At 44.8% G+C, this 15,981-nt stretch overlaps 1 protein-coding gene across 2 annotated transcripts in view; it reads left to right on the forward strand.

Moving 5' to 3' along the window:
- SLIT3 (slit guidance ligand 3) overlaps window positions 1-15,981 on the forward strand; it is a 597,102-nt gene that overhangs the window by 420,396 nt on the left and 160,725 nt on the right. For both annotated transcript variants that reach the window (XM_024753367.1, XM_024753366.1), the window contains exon 6: window positions 10,755-10,826. In XM_024753367.1, the coding sequence (XP_024609135.1) occupies window positions 10,755-10,826 (72 nt within the window). The remainder of the gene's footprint in view (window positions 1-10,754; window positions 10,827-15,981) is intronic.

Here is a 15,981-nt window from a genome sequence, read left to right on the forward strand (position 1 = left end):
GAGGTGAAGGGACCCTATTGACTGCAGTGCCCTCACGTCCCATCTTCTCCGTCAGAATGCTTGCAGGCCAATGACAGCAACTGGGTCCCCGTGACATATGCCAAGACCAAACCTTGACTTTTCTCACCAGCCTCTTTCTATCCAAATATGAATGAGTTAAGTCCACACAGTCACTTTATAGGCTCCCCATCCTTGCACTTTGAAAGTCGGGGAGAAGTGGGATAGCATGGAGGGTGAGACCTAAGTTTCCCGGATCAGGATGACAGGTGTGAACCTGACTCTCCGATCTATTAGCTGAGTTGCCTTGAAAATGCTACATAACCTCTCTGAACCGTGGTTTCCTCCTGTGTTTACAGCTAGTCCTACTGCTGTGAAATAAGTGCTTTAATGGAAGGATGACCAAAGGGTCAGGAGGTTTTGGAGAGAGTGGTTCATTTTGCCTGAGTTTGCAGAGGAAGGTTTCATAGAGGATGTGGCCTCTGAGGAGGGCCTTGATGGAGGGGAAGGGATTCCCCAAACGGAGGAGGGGGAAAGGACCAGCAAAAGTGAGTACGTGATACTCTCCCCTGGTGCACAGCGAGGGTGAACAATGCCATACTAAGGAGTCTGGGCCATTTACAGAGAAACAGCATCACCTGCAGTCATTATGGGTGTAGACAGATCTGGGTCCAAAGCCGAGCTTAGAGATGAAACTCTTGAATGCCTCACTTGCCTTTTCTGTAAAATAGGGGTGGTGTTATTGTGAGACCCAACTGAGAGAAGATATTGAAGATGTTCAGCTCAATACTTAATGCCTACTAAACGTGAGTAGGTACTGCGTGCAGGGGTTACCGTGGTTGCGATGTTGTGACAGTTACAGCGTAAGGCCGCAGGGAGTTGTTCAAGGTTTATGTACAGATTAAGCCATGTTAAGATGAAGAAATCATATACTATAGATGATGGTGTGCCATTTGATCAGTTTAGGTGCTCAATACATTACTTGATTGGTTATTAATTGCAAATGGCCACGAAGAAATGGGGTTAAATTTTGTAATTACCCTTCTTAGTGGTTCGCTCCTACGGGAGTTATAAATATGGGCCTGTACGGATATCATTGTCCTGGTAAGAGAAAAATTTGTATTGTCTTCCGTACAGGGTTTTGATGGCTTCTTGTCTTTCAATCTCATATCAGCTGGAGAAGTGCAAAAAGCACGTGAGTCTGAACTGCTGCCCTCAGTCCAGAAAGAATATATTGAATATCTCAATAATAGATTCTTTGGTCTGGGATGCAGGAAGAAGGGATAAAAGGATAAGCTCAAATCACAGCAGGATGTGAGTAAGATGAGCAAGAACTTTCTCTTAAAAATCTCATCAGAAATTGACCTCAGGCCCCATAACTTGAGAGCTGAAAGAGCCCTTTGAGATTAGGTAAGACGAATTCTTATATTTAATATTATTTATTTCAAAGCAAAGAAAATTAAGCAAGGCCACAAATACATTTTCAGAGTGCATACATTTCATAACTTTCATACTCAAAACTTCTTTTCAGGCTAAATGTTATTATCTCCATTTTACAGACAAAGAAACTGAGACTTGGGGGCATGGATGGTGCATAGTCTGTTCAGGCTGCAGTAGCAAAATACCATAAACTGGGTGGCTTACAAACAGCAGAAGTGTGTTTCTCACAGTTCTGGAGGCTAGGACATCCAAGATCAAGGTGCCGGCAGATTCTGTGTGTGCTGAGGGCCTGCTTCCTAAACAGCTGTCTTTTTGCTATGATGGAAGGGGCAAGGGAGCCCTTTTTTTTTTTTTTTTTTTTTTGCGGTACGTGGGCCTCTCACCGTTGTGGCCTCTCCCGTTGCGGAGCACAGGCTCCGGACGCGCAGGCTCAGCGGCCATGACTCACAGGCCTAGCCGCTCCGCGGCATGTGGGATCTTCCCGGACCGGGGCACGAACCCGTGTCCCCTGCATCGGCAGGCGGACTCTCAACCGCTGCACCATCAGGGAAGCCCGGGAACCCGTTTTTTAGGGCCTCTTTTATAAGGACATTAATCCCATTCATGAGGGCTCTGCCTTCATGACCTACTCACTTTGGGGGATAGGCTTCAACATCTGAATTTGGGGAAGATACAGACATTCAGTCTATAGTATTCTGCCCCTGATCCCCTCCAAATTCATGTCCTTCTCACGTGCTAAATACATTTATTCCATACCAATAGACCCACACTTGGTCCAGCCTCAACTTAAAAGTCTCAAGTCCAAAGTCTCATCTAAATATCCCCTAAATCAGACACGGGTGGGACTCAAGGTATGATTCATTCTGAGACAAAAGCTGTGAACCTATGAAATCAAATATATATGTGCTTCCAAAACACAATGGTGGGACAGGTATAGGCCAGATAGATGGTCCCATTCCAAAAGAAAGAAATAGGACAGAAGAAAGGAGTGGCAAGTCCCAAGCAAGCCCAGAACCTTAAGACTCCAGAATAATCTTCTTTGACCCCATGTTCTGCCCTCCAGGCCCACTGGGGCAGATATGAATCGTATCAATCACATGGCCAGAAATTTACAGGAGCCCTCGTCTTCCATTTCATAAAAAATGGGTGGCAGGGCTTCCCTGGTGGCGCAGTGGTTGAGAGTCCGCCTGCCGATGCAGGGGACACGGGTTCGTGCCCCGGTCCGGGAGGATCCCACATGCCGTGGAGCGGCTGGGCCCGTGAGCCATGGCCGCTGAGCCTGCGCGTCCGGAGCCTGTGTTCCGCAACGGGAGAGGCCACAGCAGCGAGAGGCCCGCGTACCGGAAAAAAAAAAAATGGGTAGCACATGTTGAGAATTGGAAATGTGACTAAATTCAAGGAAGTCTTAAATTTCTACATGAGAGATCCATGGGATTTTTTTTAAAGGGAAACAAAGATCTTTCAAGGTCTTAGGAGGCCGTCCCTGCCCTCCTGTGATGCAGGCTCACTGTTTGGGGGACACCCTGGACTTCAGACCAGAGTAGTACTGCTTACCATCCCATATTTGAATGAAAACCAGTGTCCCACCTGGGCTCCGATGCCTGCAGCCACTTCAGTATCGGAAGAAATACTCTTCTGCTGTGCTTATGGGTCATATTCTCACAGCTGGAATAATTTACCCCTAGAGTCCAAAGGAAAAATTTCCAAAATGCCCATGGGGGTGAAAAAATGTTAAAACTCACTACAGTTTGTGCTGGTTGATTTAAAAAGAAGTAAAACACAGAGATATGGGAGATAACTTTCAGGCTTATTAACAAAAGCACATTTCGTCCTTCCAGCTTCTCACTCCCTCTCCCTTCTGCCAGGGAGGAACCCCAGATGGTTATCACTGAGTACTGTAACTAGGGAAACCACAAACCGACCCCCCATCGCTATGGAGACAGCCTTTTATTTGTTTAGCCTCTGAGTATTCATGACATCAGCAAGGATGCCTCTTACAAAGAAATTTTAATTGCCAATGAGGAAGGTTAAGAATCACATTGGAACATTTCAGCCACTTTGAAGGCCCCCACCAGTCCAGTTGCAGGTGTGTTTGTAAAGCGACAGCCCATTTTACAGTAGCTGCGGTGAGGAGCTTTTTGGAGATGATATAACTGAAAGCCAAGTTTGTGAATCAACAGACATTTTAAGGCGTAGGGACATAGTTGAAGGGATGATGTGCTGAGAATACATGTTTCCAACAGAGTTATACACTAAGGTGCAAAACCATCAGGTTTACCTGGGACGGAAGAGTTTCCCAGGATTGGTCTCAGAAGTTTCAGTGCTAAAATGGGGAAGTTCTGGGCCAACCTTGGCAAGTTGGCCATCCTAGCTATAAAGTCCTTTGGTCCTCACATCAGGTTGACACAAGAAAGGCTGGATCTGAGGCATGTCTCAAAACATGAGAGCACGTTTTGCAAACAATAACCAAACTTCCTCGGTCCCTTGGTCTAAAAGTTGCTGAGAAAAGAAATTCTCTCCTTGTGAATATGGGATATCTTCGTTTGATTTGCTTTTTGTTTGCTTGGTTTTTGTTGTTGTTGTTTTATCTAGAAAAGCCAGAAATATGTTTCTGAAACTTGTCCAGAATAAATGAGAGCTCAGCTTCTTCCCAACAACTGTCCTTCCTGCTGAATTAATTTGCAGGGACTTCTAACACCCCACACACACACATACACACACATTTTTCTGCACAAATTCATTTGCCAAATCCCTGACAAACCGGAAACTATGTAAACACAGAAGTGGAGTTATTGATATTTCCCAGTGATGTGTAAAACACGCCTTTATTCTCCAAGGTCTGGCGTGCCGCTTTGGTGCTAATCCATCATCTGTGTTTGCATTATTGCAGAGCTGGCTTTCAGGAGCATCTACTGGAGTGGATGCAGTTATTCTCCTGCTGAGAAGTTGCATATGTCAAACAGCAGTATGATATATACTAAATAAAAGGTATTATGCTGGCCATGTGGCAAAGTATGCATAACGATGCTTGGTAAAACAGATCCATGCTTCAATTTTTAACTGAGTTCTAGGCAGGATGTTCTGATCAGAGACCTTAGTTAACCTAGGACTCTGTCCTCTGCAAAGTAGATTTGGTTGGTTGAAGTTTGGGAATGCTAACAATCACTTAGTTATCTAAATATCTCTGTAAGTATAACTGATGGAGGCATGTTAAATTTCAGAGGTCAATATCACTTTCTTTACCTATCTTATAATATGTGTTTTCATTTACATGCATACAATAGGGAGATAGTACATGTAATTATCATGTAGAAAAAATAGGCATAAAGTTCTCCGTTCTATAGAAAAGAATCTTTGTGGATACATAAATAATTCATGGATCCGTAAACATATCTATATGCAGTTATTCTTAGGTCTGGTGGGCAAGTGTACAAAATGTGCAAAATAATAGATTCAGCTCTTTTTGCTCATTTGAGATGTTGTTTTAATGTGGAATTACAGTAGCTCCTTAATGATGAGAGATAGTGACAATTCATTAGCAGACTGTGGCTTGGATCAAGTGTTTGATTTGCGTACAAAGTGTGACCAGTACTCAATTATATGAAGTGTATGCATTTCTTTTGAACACGATTTTTTTTCCTTTTGCCAGTTAAAATAACCTTGAGCTTTATTTTGTCTCTTCTGAAGAGCCCAGCCAGCAGAAGACAACTGCTTCTATAATTTGTTCTTCAATAATGATTTTTTTAGAATGTTAAACTGTCATATAAAGCAACCTTCAGAAACACTACTGGATTTCTTGTTTTCTCCTTAAAGGACAGTTGGCTAACAGGAAGAAACGGAACAGCAGGTCAAGGCTACTTCATGTTTTGTCTTCTGGCTTGTTTTAAGAAAGCAGGTTCTTTTTTTCCCAGGTTGGTTTTGTTTTGTTTTGTTTTTTTCATAGTTGCAACATTCTATTTCTCCTCGGTGTAGAAAAAGAAATACACTTTGAATATGTTTATGTTGGAACATATCTATTTCATTAAAAACAAATTCAAATTAGTTTCGTTTTTAGAATTCTTTTATACCTTTTAAGATAACTGAGATATAAAACCACAGGTGGTAACCTTCCAGATATTTTCAAAGGATTTCTCACACTTCATTCTATACCCCGGTACCTAATCAGTGTGAACATCTAATAATACTCAGTTGCTCTTATAGGTTCATTAATTGTTGTATTCCGAGACCATAGATAGACTTGCTTTGAATTTCTAGTAAGGCTTCCCTTGTGAATTTCATGCAGAAGCCCTTCCACTTGTTTTGCGCATTTCGTGTAGATCCTTTTGCTCAGAAATTAGCAAACTGCTTAACTCCAAAGGGTGCTGAACTTTAGCTACTTCTCCCATTTAGCTTTAGGAGGACTGCAGCTAGAGTCGCTGCAGTCCTATAGCAAAACACTGCGGCTGAATTTTGGGCCCAGGGTGACAGTGCCCTGAGGCTAAGTTTACCGATTCATGGGCTGAGATGCTTGGGACCCACAGAACATCAGGATGAGAAGTGAACATCTGGGTAGGTGTACCCTGGTATGTAGACCTTGCATCTAGATAGCTAGTTGGAAATTCTTCTTTTCTTCTAGCTCTCCAAAGCCTATTTCTGGAGCTTTCTATTTTCGAGGTATTCCTCACGGAGTCTCAAATGCATCACTGAAATCATGAAATTTTCCTTCTTGTTGTTGTGCAGTGGTGGTTGGGAGATAGATAGATGCCTCTTGATACTGTAATCAGGCTTTTTTTAAACCCCTTTTTAAGGATTTAGATGTGCTTCTTTTCATCTTTGAACTGCAGAAATATTTCTATCCTGCTTCAATGATGAAATTTGAAATTGTGATGGAAAGAGATGAATTGTGATAATATTATGCTTACAAATGGGAATTCTTACAAAAGCACTATCTCCCTGTCTGCTGTTTGTGGAGATTATTTTAAGTCCTCACTCACGCTGACTTTGCTTTCTGACTTGTTTATATTCTCAGAGTATAAAAATACAGTAGTCAGAAAGCTCCTCTCGGGGAGTCTGCATTTAGTTCTTGTTGGAGGATTCCTTGCTAAATGGACTCTGGTATCCTTTTAGCACTCACATTGTTTGCCGAAATCCGAGCTGCCCAGGGAAATTAGAGCAGTTAATTTAATTTGAACGTTTGGGGGCTTCTCGCCTTATTCACAGGCAGAAGAGTGTAAATCACATTGAGTATTCTGTATAAAGTAAGAGGACAATGAAAGTCACCTCCAAAACATAAACAGACAACCTTTCCTCCATCCACTGCCTTCCTGCTCTCCACCTTTACTCTGCGCCCTTTCTTCCAAGCGACCTTCCCAAATGCTGGCTAGCGGAGATCTGTGTGGCAGAAAGGCGGCCCCCCATGTGCTCGTGAAGGGAATGCTCCATCATTATTGTTAGTGCTGGGGCCATAGGGCCACAGCCAGAACACTGTTGCTCGTGGCTTAGAGCTTTCTTCCATATATTTTGAGCCCAGCCCTGTCACACTTGCACTAGAAGGGCTCATTCTGCAGCCATACGTGACCAGCTGTGGAGTCCCTGGCACTAGGCAAGGCATGGGGGTAGGTTATTTCATGTGGCAAGAAGAAAAGATTAAAGCAAAAAAAAAAAGAAGAAGAAGAAGAAGAAAAGATTCAGTAGCAGTACAAAACACACTTCTGATTGCCAAGGAAAAATAGAAAGAGAGCTACCAGGCACTTTCAGATGGCTGAGTTCTTAGTGCTCCCGTTTCCGAAGTTCCTTTTGCACCTGCCTCCTGAGTAACGGTGTGTGGAGTGGGCAATGGGCTTTTTTGATTTGTTTTTAAGAGGTTCTTTGCATGAGTCTTTTCAAAGGCACAATATCGACCTTTGACGTGAGAGCTTAGAGCATAGTCGGTAGTCTCCATCCACCCCCAGAAGCAAACTGCTAAGTCAAATGCTTTGGCCTTAGCTCTGGAAGGTTCTCTATGTGCCTATTTCACTTCTCTCCCAACACCCACAAAAAGATGCTGGGTTTGCTTTTATTTCGCCTCCCCTCTCCCGTGCTTCAGGACTAACTTGTGTGTGTCTGAGATGTAGTTCTGAAAGAAAACGAAAACTTGTCGGATCCAAGTGTGTATTTACTTTGTTTTAGGGACCTAGATTATTTGCAGGAAATATCAGAATTGATTGCAGACAATTAATGAGCATTTCATGAACGCTCTGGTGCTCAGTGCCATGGAGATGTAATAGCTGGGAAGTGAAGTAACTCGGGTTTTCGTTTCCTGACAGGACCCTCGCAGGCCTTTACCCCGTAGATTTCTGTAATGAATGATGCATCTTGGGAAGGACTCTGACCACCAAGGCAGGGATACTGTTTATCTGTGGCTCGAATGAAAGGAGACAATCTTGGTTATAATAAATGTCTTCCAGAAAAGCACACTTCAGCATAAATATTTTAAAATTTGATACATTTCATGTGTTCCAAAATACTCTATAAAATACACCCACAGAGATGCTTATATTAAAGCTTGGTTTTCCCCATTATTCATGAAGAACTAGGTGTCGACTTGTGCCACCCCGCGAAACTATTTAAACATCACATAATTGATAACGTACTGGAGATCTCTGCTTTTAGCCTTAGAATGAGCAGCGTCCTCTCAGAGACTCTGTCTCCACTGCTCTGTATCCTGAGTGGCAGGACCCTGATGGGAGACTGATTAGTGGATTTTTTTTTTTTTTTTTTTTTTTTGCGGTACGCGGGCCTCTCACTGCTGTGGCCTCCCCCATTGCGGAGCACAGGCTCCGGATGCGCAGGCCCAGCGGCCATGGCTCACGGGCCCAGCCGCTCCGCGGCATGTGGGATCCCCCCGGACCGGGGCACGAACCCGTGTCCCCTGCATCGGCAGGCGGACTCTCAACCACAGTGCCACCAGGGAAGCCCAGACTAGTGGATTTTTTAAAATCTTTTGCACATCTCCTTCCCCCCCACCCTTCTTAATTTCTTTCTACCACTTCATTTTTTCTCTTCTTTCTATGAGTTTCTTCTCCCCTGCAAGTTACGTACTTTTCATGTAAAAGTGTACATTTAGAGTATCCTGTTTGGTTTCTGGTGCACTCATAAAGAAAAGGAATAGAAAACGCTTCACAAGTCCGGCAAATAAATAATATTCTAATAGCCAGGACCTCTCTAAAATGTCTGCACAAAAGCAGGTGCACCACAAACTGCCCCAGACTTCCCAATTGGATGATTTAGGTACTTTTCTACTTAGGCGGATGGTACCATTTTTGCCGAATTCAGCATGTTCGATGAACAATTTCTTGGACCCAAAAGCCAGCTCCACTGCATTTCTGCTTGGTAAGGTTTGGCGGCCTTGGCGTGGAGCAAGGGTTGTTGATTCATTGGCACTTAAACGCTGATAAATCTAGAAGTTGGGCAGTGGTAGCAGGCTGCCTTAACAGAAACTTTGCGGGGAATCAGTGGCCCCAACGCTTACGGGAGCTCTACAGAAAGGCCACTCAGTAAACTCTCGTTAAGGGAAGAATTCAGGGTAGCAGGAACTACTCTGAGATCCCGTGTGATTTGGCGTCAGCGAGGACTTTGAACGCTAGGTGTAGAATTTGTCAACCTACGGAGTGCTTCTGCTTCTTGAGATACCCATTTCCTGCTAATTCTATAATCCTAAACACCTAGTGTGTTGTATCGGGAACGTCTTTTGAGATGGTTCCATTCCGCATGAGACCACGGCAGAGCCCGTCTGCCGTGACGCTCTCCATCGCTCTGATTCTACGTGTTTCATTCCTGCGTATTTATGCAATCCTGCATCTATATATTTTTTCAGTGATAATAGGATTTTAATTGTAATTCCACCTTCCTTCGGCAGAATATAAAATGCTCCAAGAGGGCTACCGGAGGCAGCTTTGATACGTCTTCTGCAGAGAGTTGTCTTGGAATAGATTAGCACAAGTTTCAAGTGAAAATTCCAGCATCAGGAGAACCCTCCACTTGAGAGGGGCTGATTTTATCTGAGACAAAAGAAAGAAAAAGGAGCCTAGGAGGGAGTTTTTCAACACAGTCACACTTCTTTCTTTTTTGTTTTTTTTTTCTTTTTTTTAATCGGAGTATAATCGCTTTACAATATTTTTTTCCAGTCACACTTTTCTCCTGGCCCCCAGCATAAATTATATTTTGTGTGTGTTCCGCACACAAAATATAAGACAGCCTGGTGATAATAACCATTTTCTATATAACATCGTTTTTTTAAATTAAATTTATATATATATATATATAATAGATGATATTTAAGTTGGGGTGTGGTCATGGTAAATCTTCTGACTTACACGTCAGGCATTTGAGATAGTGGGATCTATTTGTTATCCTTCAACTAGAATAACCTCAGTCCCCAGCTGGAATATATATTAGTCAAGGCATCTTCTTAAAAGACATGATTTCCGTGCTCAGAAGATGGAAAGGGACATAAGAAAAAAAAGTCCTGAAATAGGTGCATTTAATTCTCCCCAATTTAAATTTAAGTGGTATATCTTTAAGGCAATAATGATAGTCCTTTTTTCCCGCATCCGGAACGCTTCCATCAATGAATTTCTTTAATGTTGATGATGCTTGGTGCGGTTTGAGGGAATCTGTATTTAGTCAGAAAATACTTCAATAGAATGACCTACCAGATGGGCCCCATAACAAAGCACAGAGGCATCAAACCACCACAGACATTTGGTGCTTAGAATAATAAAAAGACTATAAAATTAGATTAGTTGAGTCTAATTTGGAATTGGTATATTCCCCATGCACCCTCGCTGCTCTTGGGCAGATAAAGCCTTGAGATTTAGCACTGTGTCAGAGCAGAAGACCGCAACTTCCAGTAAAAGGGAGACAGGGAGAGGGAGAGAGGGAAAAAAAAGCATTCTGGGAGGTCACGGAGGGCAGAGCAGTGACCTCCAATGATTTACAGGCCTTTAGCTTAATGAAATTGTTTCAGTGACATGACGGTAAGAGCTCGTAATGGATTGGATGCCCTAATGTAATGAAATTACTCCCTTCTGCCTAAAAAAAAAAATGCGCAATTAATATTTACTGAGACCTGACAGCCTTTGGTGCGCTCGTCTGTGTAGTTCCCTCAGACAGTCAGAGAGGAGAGACAGCAGCGTGGCAGACAGGCTGGCTCTGCACGAGCTCCTGGCGGGGACGAGCAGAGCCGGCGAGGGTGGAGGGACAGGCGCTCGGGGGACCAGGGACACCCGGCCCAGACTGCCCAGCTCCTCAGCACGGCCCCCACTCCGCCTTCATGCTCTTCCCTTGCTTTTCCACAGGCAACTAGACAACAACCGCATCAGCTGCATTGAAGATGGAGCCTTCCGAGCGCTGCGTGATTTAGAGATCCTGTGAGTTGATTTTGCGATCGCTGCCTTGTGTGCGTGTGCGTGCGTGTGTGTGTGTCCGAGTGAGGAGGAGAGAGGGGGAGTGTGTGTGCCTGGGGGGTCCGTGTGGATGCATTTCTGTGTCTTCTGCTGCAGTGCTATTAAAATTGCGAACCGGGAGATCCCTCCGGCTCACCTTGGCCAAAGTGTTTGCAGGCAGCAAAGTGGGATTTCTCTCCTCCCACAAACTGGGGTTACTGCTAATTAAGTCTCAGTTGAGTCCTTTCTCCCCCGATGCTCCCGCGGTATGTGTTGCTGGGTGAAACAGATGGGCTGGCGTAGACCCCCCAGCGCCTGCCAGAGCAATCAGGGAGCATCTGAGTGTGGGCTTACTTATGGAGAGGCAGGTTACAGGTCTGGGAAATGAGAAAGGGGTAGCACCAGGGGGTCAGCTGGAATTACCCAGAATCAGAAAGGGACTTTAACACGGGACCAGGGGGAATGCCAAACAGCCTGGTAAAGTCCAGTCATTGCTGTTGCACTTGAGATCACATCTCAGGATTAAATCCAAACTTTAAGCAGTAACCTTAAAGTGACAAGGGCTGGGGGAGGGAGATGAGAGGAGGTGCACCCCTCCCCAGAAGACCACCCTGCATACCTTGTCTAGGAAAAATGTGTAGCCGCCCTTCTGTGTTCTGGATTTTCAGATGGGTCCAGCTAAGGACACCTGATTTCCAAGGGGGAAAGTCGGCTAGGAGGCATCCTGGGGTCAAACTCAAATTGAATTGTGTGAGAAAACATTTTGATTGTCCTCCCGCATGCCCCAACTACACTTCCAGCTGTCCCTGATTTGGGGAAACCTGGAGAGGAAGGCAATACAGCCTAGCAGAACTTGCTTCGGGAGACGTGCGGTTCGGTCCTGACTCAGCCCCTCGGTTAGCTGTGTGACCTTGGGCAAGTCCCTTCTGTGCTTGGACCCTCAGCTTCTCATTTGAAAAATGAAGGGGACGGTTGCTTTATCTTGGGGGTGACTTCCCCTTTCCAAGTTCTGTAACTGCTTGCTTCTAAAAATAACTCTGATGCTACAGTTCTAGCCAGAATGATAAGCATAGGATGTGTTGAGCATCCCCCTGAAAATTAAATAAATAAATAAAAACGTAGTCACCAGGTTACATATCACTGACTTCCAGAAGAATGAATAAATGTCAAACAAATGAAAGAACAAGTACGTTAACATGTCCCTTTGTCCATAAGGGAAGGAAGGTCCTCCTTCCACCATCCTTTTCACCTGGCCCCGCAGACAGTAGCAGTGGGTTGGAGACATCCTCTTCACGTTGTGTGAGGGGAAGGGAATTCCAAGAGGAATCACGGGAAATCAAAGAGGATGCTGATGCTGCAAGCTGCTGGAGATTGGATGAAAACCGAGAATTCCCGGTACAGAAAAGGCAGGACCCACAGCCAGAGAGGTCGGGTTGTCATTCCTAAGATTGATGGTCTCTCCTCACCCAAACTCTGACCCCGGAACCGGCACCAAATGTGTGTCTGCTAGGGAGAGGATGCCAGCCCAAATTTAGTAACCCAGGACTCCTCTTAGCAAAAGGCTGGAGCTGAGAAGGGTAGGCTCGATTTTCCCTGCCTGCAAAAAAAGCCTCTGTAGAGAGGGCTGCTAGGAGCATATCACCTTCTTCTTGAAAAGGATGAGAAAATTCCCTGGGAAGAGACCAGGAAATGGAAGTCACCAGCTGCCACAAAACAGCTGTGACCACCTGACAGCCCACATGTTAGTTCTCTCAACCCAGAGCGGTGTCATCTTGCCTCACCAGGAAGGCTGTCTTCGGGGAGAGAGAAGGGCTGTACAGTCAGACACCCGAATGTGGTGGCACTTTGGCCAAGCTACTCCACCTCTCTGAGTCTGTTTCTTTAACTTTAAGAGGAGATGCCCCATATACTACATAGGAGGGGATCTCTAAATGATGTCCTCTCCACCTCCCTAACTTTCTCCCCACCATGCCCTCATCTCCATCAGACTCCTGTCCAGGACAGAATTGGATTGCCCCTCTCTACTCTGATATTTGCTATCAAAATATATATTTATATTTTATGCAGATACACCAGGTCTCTCAAACTTGAAGCTTAAAAACCCAGGATGGAAAAAAAAAAAAAAGTTCTCTTTCCCCATCGTTATAAAGACCCCCCAGGATCTGATTAGTTTATCTTCTCAATTCCAAACAAAGCTAGATCAATAGGTTTTTTTTTTTTTTTAAGCGGTACGCGGGCCTCTCACTGCTGTGGCCTGTCCCGTTGCGGAGCACAGGCTCCGGACGCGCAGGCTCAGCGGCCATGGCTCATGGGCCCGGCCACTCCACAGCACGTGGGATCTTCCCGGACCGGGGCACGAACCCACGTCCCCTGCATCAGCAGTCGGACTCTCAACCACTGCGCCACCAGGGAAGCCCAATAGCTTTGTTTTAAAGACACTCTCATTTGGCTTCACATGGCTAAGCACTTAAAATTAATCATAATCAAGTATTCCATGAGTTTTTAATTTCCAGCAGAGGCACACAGCTTTGGAACCATCCGTCTTCATGGTGAGCCATTCTGAAATTGGCTGGAGCTGACATCTCCATTTAAAGAACCTCCCCGCCCTAACCCCAGACCTTCCAAATCTCATCTACGCATTGACATTGTATAATACTTCTCTGTAATCACAACTTAGGCACCATAAAGAAACTTGACAATGAAATAATAAATAGGAACTAAGTGAGGGCATCATACATTAACTTAATAAATTCTTCAGAGAGACAGACAGAGACAGGGGGCAGGAGGGAATTCAAAACACTCTGTCCGCACAAAGGTCATCTCTAAGTATCTCAAGCGTTTAAAGTCTGCAAGTCAAGAAGACAAAATATAGTATTTCGGGTGTGTTTTCTCTCTGACACTAGGCAGCACGAAGTGCAAAATAAAGAAAGACTCCCGATTACCTCATGGAAAGCTCTCTCAAAATTAACTTAAGTTTAGGGACAAAAACTACACGTGAAAATATTTCACACGGGATCACCCTGTTATTCCATCCTTTCTGTGGATGGAAATGCTATAAAACCTCTTTCTATCCAGTCTGAGGTTGGTTGTACAGAACCTAGGGGGTGAGTCTGGGCGGGAACCCCTAGCAGTAGGAACTGTGCAACATTGGGAAAGACTGTGAAATCTGCCCACCTCAACCTCATTTTTGACTCATGCCCAATGGCAGATGTCCAGCACAGAGTATGGTAGACAAAGGAAGAGAGCCACCACCCTCCCCTTTTCAGGTAGCCAGAAAAGGGAGTGAGAAGGAAAGCATAGTACGGGCGAAGCAAGTGATAATAGTGGCGTTTGTTGTGCAGTTACTAGTACCCAACGCCAAAAGCACTACTTTTACATCGTTATCTCTTTGCATGCTGACAACCCCTCCGTGAAACTGTTAGTGTCACCCTCCTTTTACAGAGAGATACCCATTTCAGAGAAGCCAAGTAACTGCTTAATTAGCCAGCCGCAGAACCTGTGTAATTAACCCTTCTACCAAGCTGCCTTTCTGATCTGTGTTGCTAAGGCTCTCGTGGTGTTGGCTGCCCTGAAGCATGGCCAACGTGTGCCGCAGGGTGGTGTGAACTGGCCCCAAGAGCTGGTCTAGGCAAGCTATCAGTGACTCGTGGTCCTGCCGAGGAGAATGCCAGAGCCTCCCGCAGCTTGTAAAATTGTCATTCCCTTTACCCAGGGATGGCTCCCCACAAAGTTGAAGGTAAATCAGACTCACAGGGGAAAGAAAATCATCCTGCTTTTTCACTGACTTACATTCTAGTCCCAACGATGACTTATTCTCACTTCTGGACGTCACCAATTGATTTTTGGTACTCCACGGTGCTCCGTTCTCTAGACCTCCCTAAAATAAAGCCCCAACTTTCTGTATGGAGCTTAAGGTTCTTAACTGAGGGACCTTGCTTTCTGTGAGTCAGACGCCCTTCTGTTACACAAATCATGGACCGTTCATTTCTGCTTGATCTGTACACTTGGCGGTTCGCGTACTAGGTTTTCTCTGAGTAAGGCGTGTTTAAACCACGGTCGAATATGCCAAGACTGCGTTTCCCTGGCTGGTCAGGAATCATTTGTGGAGGGACTCTGAGCCCTGGGTTTCTAGCCCCCGTCAGCTAGGTAGAGGACAGCCAGGCGTGTCACCAGTTTTACCAGGCTCCTCTCTCCCCGACATGCCATCTTGGGTCGGAAAAATGTTCAATGGGAAAAAAATTAAGAGTATGGACAAATGAAACAGAAATGAGACAACCTAGTTAATAAATTATTTAATCTTGTTTCAACAGTATTGCAGGAGAAGGGAAGAGATTCTCAGACCTTGTCTCCTGACTACTTGTAGCAAATCAGAAGTTCAGTAGATACGCTACCAAAAATGCCAGGCTAAAGATGTCAGGAACACATCCTGAAAGCGCTTTCCGTGAGTGGTCTGCCCTTGATAAATCAGTAGTACTGGCCAAATTTCACATAGATGTGACAGGTCTGCAGATAACCCGCGAATGCTGTTTTGAAAGCCTCACTCCCATTTATGTCACTTACCAATTTTGGAAGTTCAGTGACATCGTCATAGGCTGGTTCTGGAAGGACCTTAGCTGTCTCCAGGATGACCTCTTATTGTTGAGATAAGGCACAGAGAGGTTGAGAGCAGGGTCAGGACTAGAGTGGGGCCCGCCTCCTAACATTTTGTACCCAGGGCACCCCACTTCCCTCACCCAAGTCCTAGCCCTGACTAGAAGACTAGACAAGGGCGACAGCAAGTTAGCGGTAGCAAAGGACTAGAACCTGGATCTCCAGACCCCTGATCCCATGTTCTTTGCCCACAGTGGGCACCTGCAGGCAGTTAGGCTGTTTAGAAGAAATCCCCTGGTAAGACTGGGGATCCTAAGCACAGTTGTCCTTTCAAACCTCATCATTAAATGTTTTATATTATTTAGCAGGTTGGGGGAGGGCAAACTTTAGTCCATGACAGAATCAAAGAAAGATTCTGCTTTCAGCTCCCTCGAAACCAGAGGTTGCAAACTAGATCACAGACTACATTGTGGCCACAGATGAGGGTTTTTTTAATCCCGCGGAGTGATTTTTACCTTTTTTTTTTTTTTTTTTTTTTTTTGTCTTGGCC

This window comes from Neophocaena asiaeorientalis, unplaced genomic scaffold (assembly GCF_003031525.2).
Source record: "Neophocaena asiaeorientalis asiaeorientalis breed wild unplaced genomic scaffold, Neophocaena_asiaeorientalis_V1.1 scaffold268, whole genome shotgun sequence".
In the NCBI taxonomy this organism is placed as follows: domain Eukaryota; kingdom Metazoa; phylum Chordata; class Mammalia; order Artiodactyla; family Phocoenidae; genus Neophocaena; species Neophocaena asiaeorientalis.